At 40.0% G+C, this 23,824-nt stretch overlaps 1 protein-coding gene across 1 annotated transcript in view; it reads left to right on the top strand.

The window, feature by feature from the left end:
* Nucleotides 1-23,824, top strand: part of LOC122797871 (nuclear GTPase SLIP-GC-like) — a 1,420,327-nt gene that overhangs the window by 1,080,070 nt on the left and 316,433 nt on the right. Inside the window, exon 9 of the mRNA XM_044066393.1 lies at nucleotides 7,873-8,006. Coding sequence (XP_043922328.1) covers nucleotides 7,873-8,006 — 134 coding nt within the window. The remainder of the gene's footprint in view (nucleotides 1-7,872; nucleotides 8,007-23,824) is intronic.

Genomic DNA, 23,824 nt, shown 5'->3' with positions numbered 1-23,824 from the left:
CAAATTTCTCAATAGCGAACAGTCGGAATGCCGTACAAACATTTCTGATCGCTATGCCACCTAAACAAGTGCTACCATGGGCCAAAAAGGGGAGGATGTATTGGGTTTCACATAAATTGGGTTCACAATTATGAGAAATTGTCGCACTGCTTTCAAACATTTTCCATTCAGCCATCCACCAGCCAATCAAATGAATGTATACCGGTTAAGTTGTATGTCCCAACTTAAGAATAGATGTATTAAAGAAAGAGTGTGATGATAAAGTTGCTTTTCTTTAAACATTTCTGTTATTTTTTTCTTTGAAGATATATTGCATACATATAAGAAATGGGGCAGGTAGACGTGTTGGTTGTACTGGACTATGGGTAAATTTACAGTGTAGTGATTGGAGTTGTTACATGAGTAATTCTAGAAGTTTTTATTTTAGTAATGGTTGAGAGTGGGGTAGTGAGGGGATAACCTGGACAGCAACAGTGTGATTAATAATAACATAATCTGTGGTAGACATTTTGTGTTTTTTTTTTTTTTTTTTGCATGGTTGAGGATTAACATTAAGAAAGTGGATGAGCAGATATGGAAATAGGATGTATTAAAGTGAGAGTGGGTTACTGTAGTTACAGTATGTGAGATCTAATAAAATGTGGGTAAATGATAAGTGGAAGGGTAAGATTTACAGGTGATTGTTAGTTCATCTTATGTTTATAGAGGGTTGTAATACAAATGAAGTACTAGCAATTCAAAAGAAGAAGAATGTGACGTACATCTGGTTGGTTGATGATCTTATATGTGTATAGAGTATAATGCACAAGTGTATGAAATACATTCTGTAGCCATAACATAACTATGTGTTGTTTATGTTCATATATGGACGATGAAGGGTTATAGGTGCTAAAAAGATATGTGACAAAATAGGAAAGTATAAAGGTAGACACACGTTGGGGTGCACAGTGAATGGGGGATGGGAGGAGACCAAAGCGGGCCAGTAGCACAGGAGGTTCTGTGCAGATACACACCACATGGAAATTTACCAGCACAGAGCAAATGTTCTGAGTGTGCATGAACAACAGAGAAAGGCCTAAGGTAAGTCTGTAAAAAGACAAATAAAAGAAACTATTTATGCAAAGAACATTTTAAGTTGATAGTGAAAGTGTAGAATGTGAGTAAATGGGCATACCTCATAAACTGCAGATTTTTTTTATCAAAAGTAATTGATCTGGGAAAAGGAATACATTAAAGTAAAAATGATATAGGCTAAAAGATGGGGGTGTCAGTACCTGTAAGAACATTTTTGGCAACTTATGTAGGAAAGCCAAAGGTATATAAGTACCAGGGGCATTGTTCAGTTGAGACACTATACATAAAAAGCTACAGTAGGAAGGTGGGTAGACAACATGTTGTTTCCTGCAGGTTTCATAATATATTACAGAAAACAGATAAGTTGTAGTTTGATGTCTTCTCTATAAATACTGCTCAGGGAGCCCTAAAAGCACTGTAGTAGAAAGGTAGGCAGGCAACTTATTTCCTGAAAGCTTCAGAATATATTGCAGAAAAAGGATAAGTTGTAGTCTGATGCCTGTTTTATAAATATTGCTCAGGGAGGCCTTAAAGGAATAGTACAAGTACCTAGCCTGCCATATATTTATTTTAAAGTATCATTACTAGAAAGTTACTGAAAATGTTCAGACAGACCAAGTGCAGTGATAAAAAAGAGCATAGGATAAAAATAAATTTTCTAGCTCTGTCTGTGTGGTCTTTTGACTCATTTTACTCTGGTGGTTTACTAGCTGGGATTCAGGACAACCACGAACCTTTCAAATAAGCTTTATAATATTAGCTATATATTCTTTTCATATGAGTTGATCTATGAGACAGCCCTCATGATGGCTCTGGTATAGCCTTCGTCCACATACCTGTGTGTAGGTATCTCCCCCATCCAGCCTCAGCTCCTTGTATTTCAGGTAGTTATATACTTACATGTTACTCATTAGCTGTGTAAGTACCATATCTTCATTTGTATTTCTTGGTCCAGGAAGGGACTCACTAAATACAAACAGGTGGGCATGGGAGAGGCACATGTATCTGTGTATCCTTGAGCAAGGGATTATCTAGAGTTTTACAACATTCTCATTGGTAAATTATTAACCCAACCAGGGTTCCATCAGGAAGTGTCTGCTTGTTGATCAGCTAATATTACAAAAATGTGCCTCTCTCTTCAAAATGTTCATGGAGTTGTATCGGTGTAATTCAACAGCAGCATCTAGAATAAAAATTAAATCTTGCCCATAGCATAGGGCGTAAGGTGTGGTAATAGACATTTAAGTGATAGTTTTCTTTGTTGTCTTATTGTATTGATTTTTGTGGTATGTGAATCTTGTTGCAGTAACTTTGGGATGAGAAACCTTGCTCCAGATCATAGATTTATCACCTTTATTATTTATTTAAATGTTTGTTCATCTAGTAAGTGGACTGGTCTTTTAACCCTTTTCAGCCATGACCCGAACTCAAACAGCAGAAAATACAGCATGATTTTTCAGTCAACAATATTACATGCAAAGAGAGTACATAACAAAATTCAGAACATAGGAAGATCAAATGCAGATAGAGTAATGTTAAAAGAACCAGTCATAGCCAGTCATAACTTATAAACAAGGACATTGGCAATCTTTAAACACTGGACCCCACCCAGTGTGGGTTCGTGAAGGGCCGATCTTGTCTCCTGAACATGTTTGACTTCTTTGAATCAGTCTCCAGAGCCGTGGATGAGGGTAAGGTGGGCCACACAGCCTATCTGGACCTCGCCAAGGCCTTTGACACCACCCCCCACTCTGGAATCATAGATAAACTTACTAAGCTGGGCATCAATCCCTACGTCACTCGATGGGTTGCCGACTGGCTTACTGACAGAACCCACACTATAAAAGTAGCTGACTCCAAATCCAGCTCCAGACAAGTGACAAGTGGAGTACCTCAGGGTTCAGTCCTGGGACCACTCTTGTTTGGTATCTACTTCTCTGAAGTACAGGCCAATACTAAGAGACTCTGGCTAACAAAGTTCGCAGATGACTGCAAACTGGGAGCTATTACTGAATCTCCAAATTATGTGGATATTCTACAAAAGGGCCTTATAGAAACAGATGCTTGGTGCCAGAGCCATAGGCTCTAGCTCAGTGGCAAGAAATGTATAGTTATCCCATTTGGGAAAAAACATGTACCCGTGAATTACCACATAGGTGGGAGTACACTAAACACCAAAAGTGTGATAAGAGACTAAGGGACACAGGTGGACAGTGGTCTCGGCTTTGATAACCGCATTGCCATAACAGTCAGGAAATCCTTCTATGTGGCACACCTCATCACTAAGGGCTTTTCATCCAGAAAAAAGGAGGTCATTGTCCCACTGTACTCATCCCTCATTAGACAAATTATAGAATACAATGCTCCATTTGGTATGTACCTCTCAAGACACCTGCAACAACTGGAAAGGTCACAGAAATACCTCACTAAAAGAATCACAGGCCTAAAGCAGATGCCTTATGCTGACTACCTTAAAAAAACTCCAGCTATACTCCGTCGCATATCATCTACTCAGAGGCGATCTCTGCTTAACATACAAGGCCATGTCAAACCCAGAGTTGTTGGACAAGCTACACTTAAAGAAATCCCAATCCCTCAGAGCCACACGCTCCAGGGATCTAAACCTTGTCATCACAATAAACAAAACATGCTGGAGGGATAGGTTCCTGACCCAGAGACTTCCCAGACTCTGGAATAGACTGCCCATACATGTGAAGCACAGTGCCTCTTTGGCCATCGTCAAAAGGAACCTTGACGATTTGATGGGAGAAAGGAAATTCACCCCAGGGATCACGTCAGTCACCCTGCTAGACAGGGGTCCAGTGAAGTAAATAGTGTGGGAAAAAATAGCCAGAGAATTGTTATGGCTAGGCTTGTATAGGCCCTAGGGCTGATAGCCTAGTACCAACCTATGAACCATAGTGCATTGAAAAAAAAGATGACTACAAAATGCATTCTGAGATGTGCATAAAATACAATGCAGTCATTCATATAATACATAAACTTTTATATATATATATATATATATATATATATATATATATATATATATATCTATATATATGGGATCCGGACACATGGTCGACTAGCATATGTCCAAATCACAAAACATCGAACACAGATATACAAAAGCGCTTAACATCGAAAAGCATTTCCATGTATCTGTGCCTGTTTCGTAGCTTGGACTACAGTGCGGGTAAGGGAAAATTCCCTTTTCCCCACTGTAGTGCGATCTCAGAGTGAGAATATTAAAGTAGGGGGTGTGGGATGCAGGGGGGGTGGCGAAGACCCACTGCAGAAACGTAGATTTTTTTTTTTGAACTACACATATACGGAAGCGTTTTTCGATGTTAAGCACTTTCGTGTATGTGTCTTCGATGTTTTGTGATTTGGACACATGCTAGTCGAGCATGTGTCCTAGACCCATACATATATATATATATATATATATATATATACAATATGTACGTATAAGATGCCCCATTAAGAGGTTGAGAAACGTGTATTAAATGTATTCTAGTATTGATGATATGGGATGATAGGGTACCTAACCATTGTCACAGTAGCATTTGCAGGTAGATTCAGTAAAGAGATGCTCTTTAAGTACATCTTTGAAGATTTTGTTTTAAACACTTTTATTGAATTATCACCTATGACATAGACAAATTTACAGTTATACAAAAGTAACCAAACTGTATTAACAAATTAACAAACATTATACTTCAGATATATTGCTATATATCATATAACCTAAGCAACATTACATAAATTAGTTAATTCTTGCCCCCTTTTTTAAACAAGAAACATCTTTACAAAACCATCACTTATGACATAACCAATCATGGGTCCACTTTGCAATCTCAAAATACTGAAATATCAAATTTCAGTATTTCGAGATGAAAATAACAAAAGTGCAGTTATTCAAAAATGCATATTCCCAAACATTAGGTTTTCAAATTTGTGGTACTAGTGGTGTGGTGTGCAGCTGATAGTGTGCTGTCTCTTTAAGGGATAGTGTATTCTGGGATTTAGACGTGGTGGCAAATGTGTGCTTATGTCTGGAAATAGGTAAATATGTGTTTTTATGGGTTTTAGTATTTTGTTTTTGAATCTTTATGGAAATGTTAGGGGTCGGTTGGATTAGGTAGGTGAGAGTGTGTGTTTGTGAGTGTTGATGTTTGTACATGTGTAGTGTGTATGTTTTTCGCAGGTGTACAAATGAAAGTGTGCAGTGGACTGTAGGGCATGTAGTGGTGGGTTTGCTATGTTTTTTGTGGTAGTGTAAGCTCGGAGTTGGTATATATAAGTAGCGGGGGTGTGGGGGGTGCAGTCCCCCACATGGGGAGTGCATGAGAGCTTGGCCCTGCTTATATGTTGATGTGTTGGGTTTTTTGGTGTGTGTTCTGTAGGTTGTTTTTGTTGTAGGGTGCATTGTGATGTGTCTGTTTTTGATTGTGTTTTAGAGTTTGTGTTGAAAAACAGTCATATGCTGAAACTTCGGTATTATGAAGTTTCAGTATTTTGACGTTTTTTTTTCAGCTTTTCATTGTAGTGGGTTTTCGACTTTCTTGTCTCGATATACTGAAGTTCAGTAATTCAGTATTTCAAGATTTGAAAGTGGACCCGCAATCATACATTTATATAAGTGAAAACAAACCACAGCAACACAATCTTAGTTGCAAGTATTTTACATCACAAACCACACTGACACACTCCCAGTTGCAAACATTATACATCACTTATAATCTACACAATCATTTTCAGTCTAACATTACATAGCTCATTTAAACCTCATTACTCCCCTGTATGTATTGTTCCCACAATTCCCACTTTTTCCTATGTAGTTTGCTCCTACCCTTTTCTAAAGATTTCAATTCCAGTTGCTTTATCTCTGTTACAATATTCACTTCTTCTAATATAGCTGGTTGACACTTTGATTTCCATTTTCTAATAATTGCCTTTTTGACAGCCACCATTATTACACACAGCAAGGCCTTACCATGTCAAGGCAATTCCGATTCTGTATCATAGCTCAGAAAAATCATCTCCCTCATCAGACCAATCTGCACACCCAGCATCCCCAACAGTGCATCTCGCAGGGAATTCTTAAAGTCCACCAACTCACCTCACTCCCAAAAAATATGTTCTCAGTTACCTGTTTTTTCCCCTTCACACCCCCAACATTTGCTGTCTGCCTGAGGAAAAATTCTCTGGAGACTGTTGGGGTATAGAAATATCTATGTAAACATTTTCAGGCAAAAAATCCTAAATCTTCTAGATTTTGTTACATATTTGGGAGATATACGTATATCCTCCCATTGTTTCTTTGTGAATTGCTAATCCAATCTCTGTTCCCAATCCTTTCTAACCTCCTCTGATTGATTCTTATAGTTATCATGCAATACTTTATATGCTCTACTAATTATTCCTTTTTTTAATGGCAGGCTGGCAGCTTCTGTTCTAGAGTCCACTAAAAGCTCTACCAGTGCTTGTCTTTCATTTAGGACCCCCTGCATATTTGAAGATTTAATAGTTTCTAGAGTTTTGATGTTTGTAGGCAGGTGGTTACAGATAGCAGGTCCCAATCTAGAGAAGACTCTCACCTGTAGCAGTTTTAAATTGAGAGCATACTAGAGTGAAACTGTCATCTTGTGTACTTCTGAGTACACAAGGGTAGTCTTGTAAGGGTAGTTTCAGTCTTAAAGTGGGGCAGTGACCATGTTGAATCACTACAAGCCTTTCAGGGAAGTATGACACAACAACAAATCTCAGTGCTTTATCCACCTCTTACTATATCTTGAGCATACGTCTATATCATAACATCAAAGATGCAAAATGTCGAATGCTCACAAGAGTGAAAATGCCGAAACTCGACCTTTCAAGTCACTTTACAACTGAAACATTTCAAGGATTCTGCTGTGTGGGAAAGTGCAGAAAGCCCTCAGCATTCAAATATATATTCCAACTCCGAGATTGCACTACAGTGAGGAAAGGGCTAATATCCCAATCTTCACTGTACTGTGATCTCAAAAACGGACCCTCAACATTTTAGCACTTTCTCTGTTGTGCTGTTCGACATTTTGATTTTTCAATAACATGATATAGATCCCTTGAGCATTCCTGTACCTCTCTGACCTGAACACACTTTGTTCATTTCCACCTAATTATACACTGCTTCTCTTGGTCAGTCACCTTCAATAGTCTCTACTTGAGCTACCATCTTTATCTAGCCTGCTCTCCTTTCTTTTTACAATCTTCACTTTCCCTCCACTCCTTCTCCCCTTCACTTACTTTTGCATGTAAGTTATCTCAGGGTATGAAACAGTCTCCATCTGGGGGTTTGTAAACAAGGAGCATAGTGTCGTATTTCATGCAAAACTCTCTTTTCACATAATCTGTAAGAAAAATATATAAACATTAAATCTACATAACCATGCTACACAACTCTGGGAGATAGTGACTTAGAGGACTTGCATTATCCTCAGAGATATTCTCTCTTCAGGAATTTACACAACATGTGTATTCAGAAGGTATTAAACAGTTGCATGACATGTCTTTGCTAAACAATGTTAAAATGTGGTTGTATTATTCCGGTGTGGAGTAAGAATATCCTTAGAGTAAGTAAATAACTTTTTTCAGAGCCTTGCCCTTTATGCAGTTATACGTTTTCATAGTATGTGTAGTATTACTTATTTGAACATTTGTGCACAGACATTAGTTCATTTGTATGCACTGGTGCAATAAAATATTCCAAAAATGTTGCTGAACTCCACCTCAGTGAATGGTTCTTTTTTACAGAAATTCCTGCTCTGAAGGACTTTACTATTAAGACTGCAATGAAGAAAAGAAAACTCGCTGAAAAGAAAGTGATCCGAAGTGTGGCATCATTCATTAGTCATGTGGTTACATATTTGATGAATCATTCATCACAGGTATATCCTTAACGTTTGACAGAAATGTAGAAGCACTCTTAGGATTATGGTAATGTTTTACTGTAACAAACTTTACAAAAATAACAGCATTAAGAGAAATTAGTAATGAAAGTGAAATGCAATAAATATAGACAAATAAACATTTTAATAAAGTAGTGATTTAAACACAGTTGTAAAACTGAAAAAAAATGAATAATGCTTAAAATTATGAATTGAATCAAAAAGTTAATTTGTTATTGGTGGTAGTAGTTTGCTGGCATAGAGGGAGCACTGCCATCCGTTAGTAGCTGGGTTTACTTAGTAGCTAGCTGCCAGAGTACAAAGCTTGGAGATGAAGTGGGGTGTTGAATATCCAGATGCCTGTCTTATTTTCCATGCTGAGTGAGGTTGATCGAAAATGAATTCTTTAAAGAAGGAGCACCATCTAGATGAAGCCCAGGGCTAGAGCTAGATGGTTCTTGTGGTATGGCATTATATGAAATAAGTTCAAATTCTGCTTGAATTTGCAAATCAAATTAATCTGAAGAACAGTTAAAGTGTATACTTAATTTGGGGACAAGCCTTCACACCTATGCTGGAAGTTTAGCCCTGAGACTCTTTTACTTAATGTAAACAACTGTAAGGTCACAGCATCCATGGCTGGCCTTATGCATGAGCCATCTAGGCAGCTGCCTTGGGTGCCCTTCACCTAGGGGCACCTTCTCACATTTATTTATTTATTTTTTAAATCAAAAAACATGAATGTTCTTTGTTGTAAAAAAAAAAAAATAAAATATTGTACAAATATCATGAGATGCCTCTGCCTACAAAAAAGGCACCCACAGTGCATCAGGCTTAGGGGAGGAGCTGCATTTAACTTGACTTTTCAAGTCACATTACAACTGGAACATTTCAAGGATTCTGCTGTGTGGGAAAAAGCAGAAAGGTCTCAGCATTCAAATGTAAAGTGGAACGGCTTTTGTATGGGTATATTGGTGGGAAAAGAGAAGCTGAAGTTTTGGGGATTAGGTAATTTTTTAAAGATGTTGGCAGCGATTACATGTTTTGCGTAATCAGTTCAAAGCCAACAATAATGAGGCATGGGGAGGGTGAAACAAAACCCTAAAGTCAGGAAGAGTTTTAAATCAGTCACTTAAAAATTTACTAGAACCACGGGTTTTTGTGCATTGACTTGTATTTTCTGAAAAAAAGTGTGAAACTCTATTCCTTAGTACATTATTGACTATAATTTGCACTGATTTACCAGAAAATCATAAATCTTTATGACTGGTATGACAAACTAGACATAAGTAGTGAGAGTTGAGAAGTATATTGAGTAGCCTTTGTAGGACCAGGACAAGAAAAAAAAAACTTTTTTTTGTATTTAATAAAAAACTTGGTCATCAGAGATATGCACTAAAATGCAGCTACTGTTGCTGGGATTGTCAGCAAAGGTAAAAGAATAGCTGCTGCTGTTTTATCATTATGCTGACTTTTATTATTTTTTGTATTAAAAAAACATGGTTACATCTGAGATATGCACAGATAAAGTAGGTATAATTGCTGGGTCTGTTTGTGGATGAAAATGAGTATCTGTTGTTGTTTGTACATTATTCTGGCTTTGTGATTTGTGTGAATCAACTGGGGATAATTTATGAGAAGCAACTGGACATACTTTAATGTCTGCTACCTGTATGGAGGTCTGAGTTGTGCAGATGAAAGCAACTTACCATCTTGTTATTTACTCAGTTTAAACAGTCATATATTGCAAAGTAGGAGGGGCTTAAAATGCATCACAAAACATCCAGACCTCCATATCTCCTGGTGGCCTCCACACCATAAAGCTGTATAAGTGGATTTTGACGCAAGTTTAGTAGTTTTATGTGATCTGAACCCCACCTAGTCTAAAACTGGACCAGCTTATAGATGTACACAGAAGGTTATTATAGCTTCTAAGCAAGGGTATGGCATCTAGATCCAAGGATATCATTGTTCCATTTTACTCAGTCAACATCTGAAATTATTGAAAGCAATGCTACCTTCAGTATGTACCTGACCAGGCATATGCAACAACTGGAGCATCCACAGATGATTATTATGAAAAGAATGCATCAACATGTTTTATGTGGACTGCCTGAAAGTCCTATCCCTGTACACCGTCTCTTCCAGACTACTAAGAGGTGATCTATGCCTGGCCTAAAAAGCATCCTCTGATACCATTCTGCTAAAAAAAAAAAAAAAAAAAACCCATCAGAATTACCGGCTCCAGTGACCTAAATCTCATCTGCAATATATATAGGACATGTTGGACTGAGATTCACCTTCTCTGGAACAGGCTTCCCATCCACATGAAGCAGAGTTCTTCCCTAACCCAATTCAATCCACTGGATGGGAAGTAGGAAATTTATCCCTGGTCTGACACGTATGGCTCGGATAGACAGAGGCAGACTGAAAATGTCTGACCACACTTGCCCAAGCCTACATAAACCCCTTAAAAAACTATTATATCAAAACTTGTCATTTTTGGGAAGCATACCTAGGCTTAAAAAGTTTCCCTGGGGGGTTTAGCCTAGTAATCACCTGTGAACCCATGTGTGGGGGGTCAAGGTGTGATGCCATTATTTCTTTAGTTGTCCTTGTGGCATCTAGTGACTGACATTTCATCTTCTTGCATTTATTTCTTCCACTGTTGTAACAGCATAGTCTTGGTCATTTAGGCTGTGTAGAATGGCTGTAGGAAAGGGCATAGCTGAAGAGCAGGACCAAATCTTTCCATAATGATGGTTCAGGACATTATGATATGAAAAAGGTTATTTAAAAAATAAACTTTAAAAATGCACCACAAAACATCAAGAAACTGACTTCTGGGGCCTAGTGGCCTCCAGACACCCTAGCTTAATGCATTTATTTCCTCTATTGTTTTTATAGTGTATTCTTGGTCAATTACAGCATGTTCAAACGGTGGAGGAAAAAACAAAAGTTGAAGAATAACCCTGAATTTCTTTCCTTAATCATGAATTTTGTTCATACCAGTGTTCAACAAAAATACTGCCTTAATAACATACAGGTAGTAGTGCCCCACTACTCTTCCTCTGGTAGTCTATCAAAGATTAGAGTACCTCCTACATCTTGTCTGTAAAGGGTTAGATTAATCTCCTGGCAGTACAGGGGCTGCCTTTCAGACCCACAAGCAGGACCCTTTCAGTTTTCTAGTTCCTTAGTAAGAGAAGGCTATGGGTTGGGAGGATGGCCTAATGGTTAAGGTGTTTACCTTGCAAACACACGGTGCAGGGTTTGAGACTCACAAGGGATAATTGGCTAGGCTTACAATGGCTCCCAAGGGCAGTTAGCTTAGTACTAATCTATGAATCTATATCTTAGAAGACTGTTTCTTACTCTGGATATATTCAGTTACTGAGCTCAGGAAAGAATCCCTTCAGGGCTTTATTTCCTTGCTTTGGCGCTATTTATTAGTACCTGCTGATTTGACTGCAAAATTGTATGTACCTGGAGTTTTTTACTTTACCTACTGTATAAGAATTTTAAATTTTGCATTTCATTATTCAATTTTCATCCGATTGTACCTTTGGGTTATCAGATCAACTGCATCACTTTTTCAGAAGCTTAGGATCCAGGGCTTTGACTCCTCCACTGCCCACAATTTTCTCTGTTCCCCAGATTACCTCAGATCTTGTTTGCTGCTTGATCCAGAAGGACATGGTCTTTCTTCAAAGGCTTTAACTAGTTAGGCAGATAACATTTTTTGGTTCTAAATTTGTGCTCTCAGTTGTAATGAATTTTTTGCTTGCCCCTCTTTTACCTATATCCTTTACTTTCCCCGTTAAAAAAAAAAAAAAGAAAAATAATTACTTTTTCTACAACATTAAAATATTTCTATTTCAACATTTTTCTAGTAGTATAGTTGATTGTTTCTCTAGGATAGTTAGTTGGGTTTTCAAGCATTGTTTCTATTGAGAGCAGTGTTGGTTAACTTTAGTAGGCAGCTGGTGAGTTAATTGTTTTCCTGCATGTCGGTCAAGGTGACCAGATTTAAAAAGTGCCACAAAATTCTACCACAGGACCCTCATCCATTGTATGTGTATTGCGTAGTGGTGGCACACTTGGACACTGATTGCAAAGCTTGTGCCTCTTTTTGTCCTAGAACACTTCAGGGACTTGGGGACAAGCTTACCCTAAACAACTTTCTTCCCACCCAAACAGGGAGTTTGGCTCCCTCTGCTTCAGAAGTCTCTTCTGCTTTAAAGAAACCTGATAAAAATGAATTAATCCAGGGAAAGGGAAAAGTTGAGAGACAAATCAAGGGAGAAAGAGAGAGACAAGGTATCAGAAAAGAGGGTAGAAAAACCCAGGAACCAGTCACTGAGTCCTACAGATCTCCTTTGTCCAGTAGTGAAGACATCTAAGCATTTGGATCCAGAAACTTTGCAGATCCAATCACCAGTGCCTTATCCATGTTTCTTATCAGAGCCTATGAGTCCCAGGCTTCACTTCCCTTTCCAACAGCAGAGTTGTTCATCTCCGCCACCTTCAGTGGCTTTGTCTCTAAGGTCCTTTCAGTCTTGCAGAAGTGGACATCAACAGCATGGTGGGTATGTTCTTTTGGATGCAGATTCAACTGTGTGTTCTCCTGGTACTGACAAATTTAGTGGCTCCAGCTACAGTCCTGTCTCCCCTTCCAGTAGTTTCTCCCATTTTGTTCCATCCTCTTGATTCAAAGCCCATGGATCCATGCTTTCCTGCCAGAGCACCAATGTAGATTTTGACTCCAGCGGTTTGCCTTACTCTCCCAATTCCAGTGCTATGATATCAGAATGATTCTCAGATCCAACACCTCAGAGCCAAGGCTCAGGAGACCAGGTTGACTCGAAAGTTTTTAGATCTGTCCCTTCTCCTCAGTGCCATTGTCATTCTCAGAGCTGGAACAGATCAGTACTGAAGACGTCCCTCCTGTCTTCTTTTTTGGATCAGATGAGCACGTCTTCTGCTCCATTTCTGTTTTCACATTCAAGGTATTTGAAAGGGTTTTCTCTCTCTCGAGAGAGAGAGAGAGAGAGAGAGAGAGAAAAGAGGTGTCTGTGCCAGACTTGGCTCCATAACGACCTCCAGTGGATACTGTGTCTAAATCCACTCACCCTGGTTGATGGGGACAGTCAGCTTCCTTCAGCCTTGGGGTTGCTCACCTTGTGAGTTCTCAGTCTGTCTCTGAACCTTCTCCTGAAGCCTAAATGGGGCAGGTACCAAAGAAGCAGACTTGTAAGAGGGCACATTTTGACTCCTCTCTGGAGTTAGTTACTGAAGACAAAGACTCCAATGAGGGTGAAGGGTCTCCACAGTCTCTAGAAGACATCACATTCAGTGACACTCTTGAATTAATGAAGCAATAAGGGGTTGGTCTTCCAATGCACCCCCTCTTCTCCAGGAATCAACAAGGTGAGGTGGTTCAGAAAGTCCCAGTGTCTTTTCCAAGATCCACATGGAGATAGTTCTCCCAGGGCAGAGGGGGGAACTGGAATGGAAGATGCCACCCATGCAGTAGAGGAGGCCTGTAGAATCATGGGTTTAGAGACTCCTCTGACAGACCCTACCACCGCTCCTGAAAGGAGGCCCAGTTTTCCCATTCTGGAGGCATTCAGGGGTAATTTATCCATGCACCAGAGAGCCTGGCTAGATATCACAAAAGATACTTAGGTGCAGAGGATTATTTACAGAGGTTATATAACTCCCTTTTCCCTACCACCTCCCTCTGTATGCAAATTTCCTGATGTTCCACCCAGTTAGAGGAAAGCAGCAGCACTAGAAATACAAAAGCTGCTAAAAAAATAGTCATTCAAGATTTCCCTCCCGACCAGATAGAATCCAGAACTTACTCAAGATTCTTTTTAGTGCCAAAGAAAACATGGGACTGGAGACTGATTTTGGATTGCAACAACTTGAACAAAACATTTTGACACACAAAGTTTTACATGGTCAGAGTTCAGTCCATTTTGCCCTTTTTGTGCAAAGCCAACTGTATATGCTGGATAGACCTTCAAGATGCGTACTATTACATAAAAATCCAGAAGGTTTTCAAGCTTCTGACTGGAAGCCAGTCATTATCAATTCAGAGCACTGCCCTTTGGCCTTTCCACAGTCCCCAGGGTGTTCAACAAATGCATGGCAGTTGTAGCAGCTCACTTGATACTGCAGGGATTCCAAGTGTTTCTGTATTTGGATGACTGGCTCATTACCACCCTGACTAAGCAGATACTAATAAAAGCATGAGATCAGGTACCCCAAACTTGCTGCAATCTGGGGATAACTATAAATTACAACAAACCTCCGTTAGAACCATCTCAGACATTGGAATTTATAGGAGCAAATTTCAACATGGTATTAGTGACAGCTTCTCTTCCTGTCTGAAGACTACAGACTATCAGATTCCAGGTCAGAAGAATACTTTACAGTACCCCAATCCCAGCCCGATTGATTCTACAAACCTTGAATTTAATGTTGGCGGCTATAGTCATAGGTTCATAGGTTGGTACTAGACTATCGGCCCTAGGGCCTATACAAGCCTAGCCATAACAATTCCCTGGCTATTTCTTCCCACACTATTTACTTCCCTGGACCCCTGTCTAGCAGGGTGACTGACGTGATCCTCGGGGTGAATTTCCTTTCTCCCATCCAATTATCAAGGTTCCTTTTGAAGAGGGCCAAAGAGGTGCTCTGCTTGACATGTATGGGCAGTCTTTTCCAGAGTCTGGGGAGTCTCTGGGTCAGGAACCTATCTCTCCAGCATGTTTTGTTTATTGTGATGACAAGATTTAGATCCCTGGAGTGTGTGGCTCTGAGGGACTGGGATTTCTGCAAGTGTAGCATGCCCAACAGCTCTGGGTTTGACATGGCCTTGTATGTTAAGCAGAGATCGCCTCGGAGTAGACGATATCCGACAGAGTATAGCTGGATTTTTTTAAGGCGGTCAGCATAGGGCATCTGCTTTAGGCCTGTGATTCTTTTAGTGAGGTATTTCTGCGACCTTTCCAGTTGTTGCAGATATCTTGAGAGTTACATACCAAATGGGGCTTTATATTCTATAATGGGTCTAATGAGGGACCCTCCTTTTTTCTGGATGAAAAGCCTTTAGTGATGAGGTGTGCCACATAGAAGGATTTCCTGACTGTTGTGGCGATGTGGTTATTGAAGGTGAGACCATTGTCCACCTGTGTCCCTAAGTCTCTTATCACACTTTTGGTGTTTAGTGTACTGCCAACTATGTGATAATTTATGGGTACATGTTTTTTTTCCCAAAGGGGATAACTATACATTTCTTGGCATTGAGCTTGAGCCCTTTGCTCTGGCACCAAGCATCTGTTTCTGTAAGGCCCTTTTGTAGAGTATCCACATCATTTGGGGATTCAATAATGGCTCCCAGTTTGCAGTCATCTGCGAACTTTGTTAGCCAGAGTCCCATAGTGTTGGCCTGTACTTCAGAGAAGTAGATGCCGAACAAGAGAGATCCCAGGACTGAACCCTGAGCTACTCCATTTGTCACTTGTCTGGAGCTGGATTTGGAGTCAGCTACTTTTACAGTGTGGTTCTGTCAGTAAGCCAGTTGGCAACCCATCAAGTGACGTAGGGATTGATGCCCAGCTTAGTAAGTTTATCTATGATTCCAGAGTGGGAGATGGTGTCATAGGCCTTGGCAAGGTCCAGATAGGCTGTGCGGACTGCCTTACCCTTGTCCACGGCTCTGGAGACTGATTCAAGGAAGTCAACAATGTTCAGGAGACAAGATAGGCCCTTCATGAACCCAAACTGGATGGGGTCCAGTGTTTTAAGGTTGCCAATGTCTTTGTTTATAAATTCCATGATAATACGTTCCATGGCCTTGCAGATCAGTTCCTGGGATCCAAGGTGGATCCCCCCTTGTGGAGTGGGATAACTGTAGCTGTGCGCCACTCAGTGGGCATGAAGCCTGAGGTGAGGGTATGATTAAACATGACACTTGGGTGAGGTGCCAGTTCATTTTTTAGTTCATGTAGTACACAGCCCGGGATATCATCTGGTGCCATGGATGCTGTATTCTTAGCTTTGGAGAGTGCATTTTTTATCTGTGTGGCCGTTATTACCGGAATTTGGCAATCTTCCAGTACTGAGATGGGCCATTTAGGTGGTGAGAGGGGATGAAGTTGGCACTGAATCGATCTGCCAGGATATTGGCAATATCCTTGGGATCAGTATATTTAATGCCATTCTGCTGTAGCTCGGAGCAGATCTGAGCATTGCCATTTAGATTCTTGACATAGATATAGAATGCCTTGTGGTTGTCTTTGGAATCTTTGGCAATTTTATTTTCATCCTAGTTCCTGTAGCAAGATTTCACAAGAGAATTCTTCAATGGATGTTAGCAGCACAATGGTCTATTCTTTACCAGCACATCAGCCCAAATAAGAATCACTCAGGCATGCAACACATATCTTTGGTGATGGATTTGATCAGATCAGGTTGTACAAGGCCGTCTTTTCATTCTTCGTCAGCCCGAGGCCATAACGACCATGGACGCATCCCTGATTGGGTGGGGGGGGTGGGGGGCACTTCCTGGGGAAAACAATCCAAGGCACTTGGTCCCCTGAAGAGACCAACACACACATATCAATGTCCTGGAAGTGAGAGCAGTCCTCTTAGCGTTACAGGACTTCCAACACTCTCCCTTCTGGGGCAATTGCGATTCAGACTGACAATATTTCAGTAGTCTGGTACATCAGCAAACAAGGAGGAACCAGGTCTTACTCCTTGTGTTGAGAAGCCTTCAAGAGTGTAGCAATGGACAATCTCATCCAACCATTTTCTGATAGCAATGGTCATTACAGGGAAGTTCAATGTGATAGCAGACAAACTGAGCAGGTCCATTCTTCTATATTATAAGTGGTGTCTCAACATGAAGGTGGCAAAAATTATTTTCTGCCATTGACGCCAGTCTTGCTGTGATCTCTTTGCATATGACGTTCGACATTTCAAGCGTTCGAGGTTCTAATAGGAACCCTCTCAGCAGGCTGTTAACTCAGTCCCATGAATGGATGCTTCACAGGGATGTGTTTCTTGACATTATCTACAAGTGGGGTACTCCTCAAGTGTATCTTTTTGCCTCCCCACTGAACACACAACTTCCTCTGTTTTGTGCCTGAGTTCCAGGTCCTCTGGTATTGAAGGTGGACACCCTCTCATTTTCTTAGAAGGGATGTTTCTTTATGCATTCCCTCCCATTCCTCTCATTCCAGACATCCTGCTTAAAATTCAACAGGATGCTCCCAAAATTTTGTTGGTGACTCCCTTTTGGCTGCAACAGCACTGCTTCCCTCTACTTCTGCATCTATCCAGGGGCAATCCTTACAAGTTACCTCACAGGGTGGATCTAATCACACAAGACAAAGGATCTCTTATCCATCCCCACCTGTCCACACTTCAACTGACACTGTGGGTGATAGGATTTTGATTCCTCATAGATACCTTTTTTATGAGGATGTGATGGAAGTCCTGCAGAAGGCCAGGAAACTTACCACTAGGAAATCCTACTTATCCAAATGGAAGGGGTTTTCTATTTGGTGTGTCTCTCATAAACTGGACCCACTTACTGTGGATGTTCCTTTGGTTCTTTATTATTTGTGTGAGTTGCTCAATGCTGGTTTGGCCTATTCTTCCATTAAGGCCCACGTATCAGCTATCTATGCTTGTCTGTCTTTTTCCCCTCCTTTAGCTTCTACATTTGAAGTGAAACAATTTCTTAAAGGTTTCCTTAATATTACACCTTCCAGGAAGCCTTTTCCTCCTCACTGGGATGTTAATTTTATTTTGGAGAAGTTAACTCAGGCTACATTTGAGGCTGCTGCTTCAGCTTCCTTGCAGCATTGTTCCTGGAAGACTGCTCTTTTGTTAGTTCTTACTTCTGCCTGACAGGTGTCTAAGTTGCAGGCCCTTATGCCTTGTCCTCCTTTTTTGATCTTTTATGAGGACAAAGTGTCTTTGTGCACTAACCCTTCTTTTATGCCTAAGGTGGTTAATGAACTAACTCTTAACCAGTTTATTAATCTGCCTATTTTTTCCCCTCTCCACAAGATGACAGTGAGAGGGTGCTGCATCATTTGGACATGCATAGGAAACTCAAGATTTATTTGGATATGACTAAATCTATTAGATAATCTGATCAGTTGTTTGTTTCTTTTCACCCTGGGTCTTTGGGACTTGCTGTATCTAAGTTAACTATTTTTTTTAGGATTTCTAAGGCTATTTCCTTTTGTTACACTTTTCATGGCAAGAGCTTTTCTTCTTCTGTTAAGGCTCAGTCTGCTAGTGTGCCTTCTTCTGGTGCCTTTCAAGGGCTTAGACACTAATTCTATTCTTGAAGTAGCTACCTGGACTTCTGTGCATACCTTTACCAAGCTCTACAAGTTGGATGATATCTCTAAAGCTAGGACTGGTTTTGCTAGTGCCATTCTTCAGGGCTTTTTAGGAGACTCTTCTGCTCCTTCCTCTTCCCAAGATTCCTCTTGAGTTACAGCACTCTCCCATGTGTTAGAATACTGCAGCAGTGAATGTAAGAACATAGTACTGTTGTATAAAATCTAACCATAATGGTAGATGTCCTTGCCTTCACTACTGCAGTATTCACACCCTCACTCCATCCCCCTAGTCCTTTGCCTTCCTGTATGTCCTCACCACTGACTCCAGTGTGGGAGCATCATGGAAAACACCAGAACACAAAGCACACAAAAATAAAATTCCACAATTTCCCTTAAGAGCACAACAGGAACACACTCTATTTTCCTGGGACTGGACTATATACCTCTGTCCACCCCAAATGTATTTTCTTATTGTACACTTCAGAGCAATGTTTTCCAGTTTAAGACATCTTACACATATATTTTCAGCTGTGTCCCCTTCCCGGTACAAATGGTAATGCTGCTACCAGAGTCAGACAGGTCTACACACCCTTCAAAGGGTGATCAGTTATTAAAAATTAAATATCAAAATAAATAATAGCCATGACCAGAAGCAGCCAGACCTTCAGGGTGACCTTGGGAGTATCAAACAGGTATAATCTCTAAAAAACACATTGATTTCCAGCCACAATGTAAAGTAATGAAAAACATTTAATAATAAGTAAAATGATTGCAAGAATGTAAATCAATAACTTTCAATAAACACCAGAATTCAATCACCAGAAATGTAAAATTAAACTGTAGGATAGAAGTCCACCATTCTAGAAAACCTCCATCTATATAACATAACTTTCATAATCTTACTTGAGTATACTGTTACTGATCTAATCTAAAACAAAACAGCAAGGCAAAGGCAGGCTTATAGTTTTTTTTGGTAAGTTCTCTTTTTTCCGAGTATCACCGCACAGCACTGTAACTGACTGCAACTCTTATCTAACCACTGTTCTTCACAAACTGCTCAGCACTTGACTAACTGCAGGCTCTTTTACATTCCAGGTTAACAGTCTCAACTGTCTTATTTAAAAAAAAATAGCAGTCAGGTGTTTATAGGTTCATAGGTTCATAGGTTTATACTAGGCTATCTGCCCCAAGGCATTTATAAGCCTAGCCCGAATTTTTGTGGCTTACGCCACCCCTTATATGAAAAAATACTGTACCCATTAGTTTGTTGTGCCTCTGTCCAGCAGTGACACAGAGATGATTCCTGGGGTAAACCTACGATCTCCCATCCACAGGTCAAGATTTCTCTTGAACAGAGCCAGCGAGGTGCTCTGCCTCACATGGACTGGGACTCTATTCCACAGCATAGGGAGTCTCTGAGTGATAAATCTATCCCTCCAGCACGTCCTATTTATATCCGTGTTAAGGTTTAAGTCGCTTGCTCTAGTGGTTTTGGTGGATTTGGATTTTTTGAGGTGGAGCATGTCCATTAATTCGGGTTGGACATGGCCTTGTATGTCAGGCACATGTCACCTCTGAGCAGACGGTATGCGACTGAATAGAGCTGGAGTTTCTTCAATCTGGCAGCATATGACAGATTTTGGAGTCCCTTTATCCTTTTGGTGAGAAACTTTGGGGTCTCTCCAATTGCTGCAGATGTCGGGCGAGATACATCCCGAATGGGGCATTGTACTCGATCATTGGTCTGATAAGTGAAGAGTACAGGGGAACAATGCCCTCACTAGATCTGGATGTGAATCCCTTCATGATCAGGTGGGCAATGTAGAAGGTCTTTCTAACCACTTAAGCAACGTGAGTGTCAAAAGAAAGGCCACTGTCAACCTGGGTCCCCAGGTCCCTGATAACCTCTTCTGTGCTTAGTGGATTGCCACCCATATGGTAGCTTGGGGTTACCTTGTTTTTCCCGAAGGGTATGACTATACATTTTTTGGCGTTTAACTTCAGGCCATGGCTCTGGCACCAGCTATCTGTTTGAAAAAAAAGTTCTTGTCCTGTCAATCAGCTCAACTTTGACAACCACATATCCACAGTGATAAGGAAATCCTTCTATGTGGCACATCCCAAAAGTAAAGGCATTGCGTCTAGATCTAAGGATGTTATAATTCCATTATATTCAGCCCTAATCAGACCAATAATTGACTACAGTGCTCCCTTTTACATTTACCTCAGCAGACACCTGCAATAGCTGGAGAGACCACAAAGGTTTTCACCAAGAAAGTACATGGTACACAAAAATGTCCTATGTGGAAAGACTGAAAGCACTGTCACTGTATTCTTCCTCCTACAGGCTGCTAAAGGATGATCTGTGCCTGACTTACAAGGCAGTCTCTGACCCGGCCCTGATGAAAATGCTACACATTTGTAAGTCAAACTGCACAAGGGTTATTCGCTCCAGGGATCTTAACATAACCTCTGGCATGGAACAAATCATGCTGGAGAGATAGACACATCTCCCAGAGACTGCCACTTCTCTGGAACATATTTCCGATTCAGTTTAGTTTATTTTTTATTTTACATTTGTTGACCGGGATTGTTCGACTGAGCTGAAGAGCCCTTTTTCAGCGGAGGCCCGGGGAGAAAAGTTCCATCATTTTGTTCAATGAGATAAATATTTTATTTGTACATATACATATATATATATACATATTTTTTTCTTTTAACTAGGCTGCTGGTAACACATTGATATTAATTTCTAAGCACAGCACAATTTATTTGCACATACTGCATGAAGGTTATTACATTTAGCGAACTTCATTTGCTGTGTTTTTTATGTTTACTACAAAACAATGACTAGTATTTAACAATGTAAAGTATATTGCTGTTTTAAGGTTTCCATGGTTTTTTCTTAATTGAAAAATGCACTTGCTCTTGATTTGTTAAATCATTTGTAACTTATTTAAAATAGGTGCCATTTGAATGATTCATGTTTGTCTGATGAAGGCAGAACACTGTTTCTGCGGAAAGCTTACTTTTACTTGGATTTTATTAAATATTTTCAGTTTTTAGCCTGCTCTCATTGTGTTCCAGCTCGCTTTTCTGTTGTTTACTGGGTTTGTGTGTTTTCAAGTTGTGTATCGTTTTCACTATGGCGAACGGAACCGGAGAGGCTTCACCTATCTTGTTCACGCAACAAAATGATGACAACGAAGGTACGAATAATTCACCAGGGAACCTGACAGCACTCATGGAAGCTCTTTTGGGGAGAGTGGATGTTTTAACCCAGAAAGTGGAAGCACTTTCTAGCCCACGCCCGGGAATTAATGCTGGCTCCACCAACACTGGTTCTACTAACAACTCGATTTTGCATTCACATTCTAATGCAGCATCGCTTCCTAATGGGCAGCGCTCACCGGTATACCAGAGCGCTAATAACAATACACCTAATACTGACCAGCTACCCCTGCCTTCTGCACATCGTACTGGTTTACTTCCACCTCCAGTTGGACATGCACCAGGGGGTAGTGATTTTGTCCGTTTCCAGCAGCAAGAAGGTAATAACGGAATTGCCAATATTAATACAATTCCATTGATTACTAATTTTCTTGGCAATAACAACTTCTTCAGTCAAAGACTAGTACCTCAGGTGGAATCAACTACAGAATTAAATGGTGAGAACTCTAATTTATCTGATAAAATTGACAATTTGATAACAAGTTATATAAATGTAAAAAACTCCAGTTAGAAGTTTCGTATTTGAATGAATGCATTGGTAACAAGGTAGTTCCTAAAGGTCTCCGCCAGTGGAGGTTTCCCGCTGGATTGACTGATAATTCACCTTTTTATCAAGAACTGACTGACCTATTTGACTGACAAGGTTTCGAGTTCTTGAAGGCACTTATTTCATTCTATTCTAAAGACATTACTGCTTTAACAGCTGAACTAGAGACCTTGGTACAGGAAATTGTAACTAATCCAGATTTTTTCAGATACAAATATGAATATTCTCGCATTTTTTCTAGTATTGAAGCGAGTTTAAGTAAACTACTTTTCACTAAGAAAAAGAAGCTCACCAGAGATATCACTGATTACTCTAATAATCGTGCATACCCCAGACTTTCTATTAAGGTAAATGATTTACCTTATGAGAACATTTCTGATGTGCAAAATAATAATGATGCTCATTCTATTAACAACAATAATTTTCGTAATAGCTCTGTTCACAATTTTCAGAATAACTCTGTCCATTATAACGACAACAGACAATTACCACTAAGGAGTCCTAGATTTAACAATAATAATAACAACAATGTGACCAATGGTGGCCACCAGCAAGGTGGCTCGCTTCAGGTTGAATCTAGGGACAACAATCAGCCTAGTGGTTCATCAGGCCAGTCTGTAGAGGGTACTATCCAGCAGGATCATCAGGATTTTCGCCCTGTCAACAACGCACAGAGATACAACCCTCCCCAGGCCCAGATGCAGAACAACACCAGGAACAAGAGGAAGGGACGGAGGAGATAAATGATTCTTTGGACTTCGGTGTTCAACCTAAATTACTCACAAGTACTAATTGCAACTTTACTGTTTACAACTACACTCTTTTAAACATACAACAAGACATGGTGGACTTCATGGCCAAAGACCTTTCTTTTGTCCCAAGTCAATATATGGACATTGGTAAAACTATCATAGACCTTAAGGTATTTGTAAGAAAGCTTAACTTAAATTTATTAATGGGTAACACCACTGATATTGTGAATACTTTAAGAGTTTCCAGTTCATACAATCCACCACTTCATCCTTTGTTAAATACATTTGAAAAAAATCTGTGAGATGGATCTTTGGGCTATTAAGAATCGAGTAATGTATAGCAACCATAAACACCTTGCTAACATTTCCCCTTTAGAATGGGACTTCCTTAGTCTTTTGAAGGATTGCAACATACGAGTTATGAAACCAGATAAAGGGGGTGGGGTGGTTTTTATGGACCACTGTAAGTATATTGAATATATGTCTGAGCACTTGGACACACCAGCCTATAGCAAGGTTTCTTTGAACGAAATACATGTTGCATACCACAAAATCAACAACATTTTGTATGATTTATTAATGGATGGGTTCACTGATGGGGATGCCTATAGATATCTTAATATAGCAGCTCCAAGGATCCCCGTTTTCTTTGGGACCCCCAAACTTCATAAACGTTTGAATGCACCCCCTTTCCGCCCCATAGTTGACGGGAGGGGGTCTATCACTTATCCATGTGCTAAATTTGTTGACAACATTATCAAACCCCTTATTGACAAGGAGGTGCATATATATAAAGACTCCTGATCCTTTTTGGAAAATATTAACAAATTAACGTATAACCCCCAGGCAGTGTTCTTGACTATTGACGTCAAGGACCTTTATACTGTCATTCCCCAAACTATTGGTTTAGCT

The sequence above is a fragment of the Protopterus annectens genome, chromosome 3.part1 (genome assembly GCF_019279795.1).
Source record: "Protopterus annectens isolate FY-2018-M chromosome 3.part1, PAN1.0, whole genome shotgun sequence".
In the NCBI taxonomy this organism is placed as follows: Eukaryota; Metazoa; Chordata; order Ceratodontiformes; family Protopteridae; genus Protopterus; species Protopterus annectens.
The sequence above is the reverse complement of the archived record's forward strand: the minus strand, read 5'-3'. Positions and strand labels throughout refer to the sequence as shown.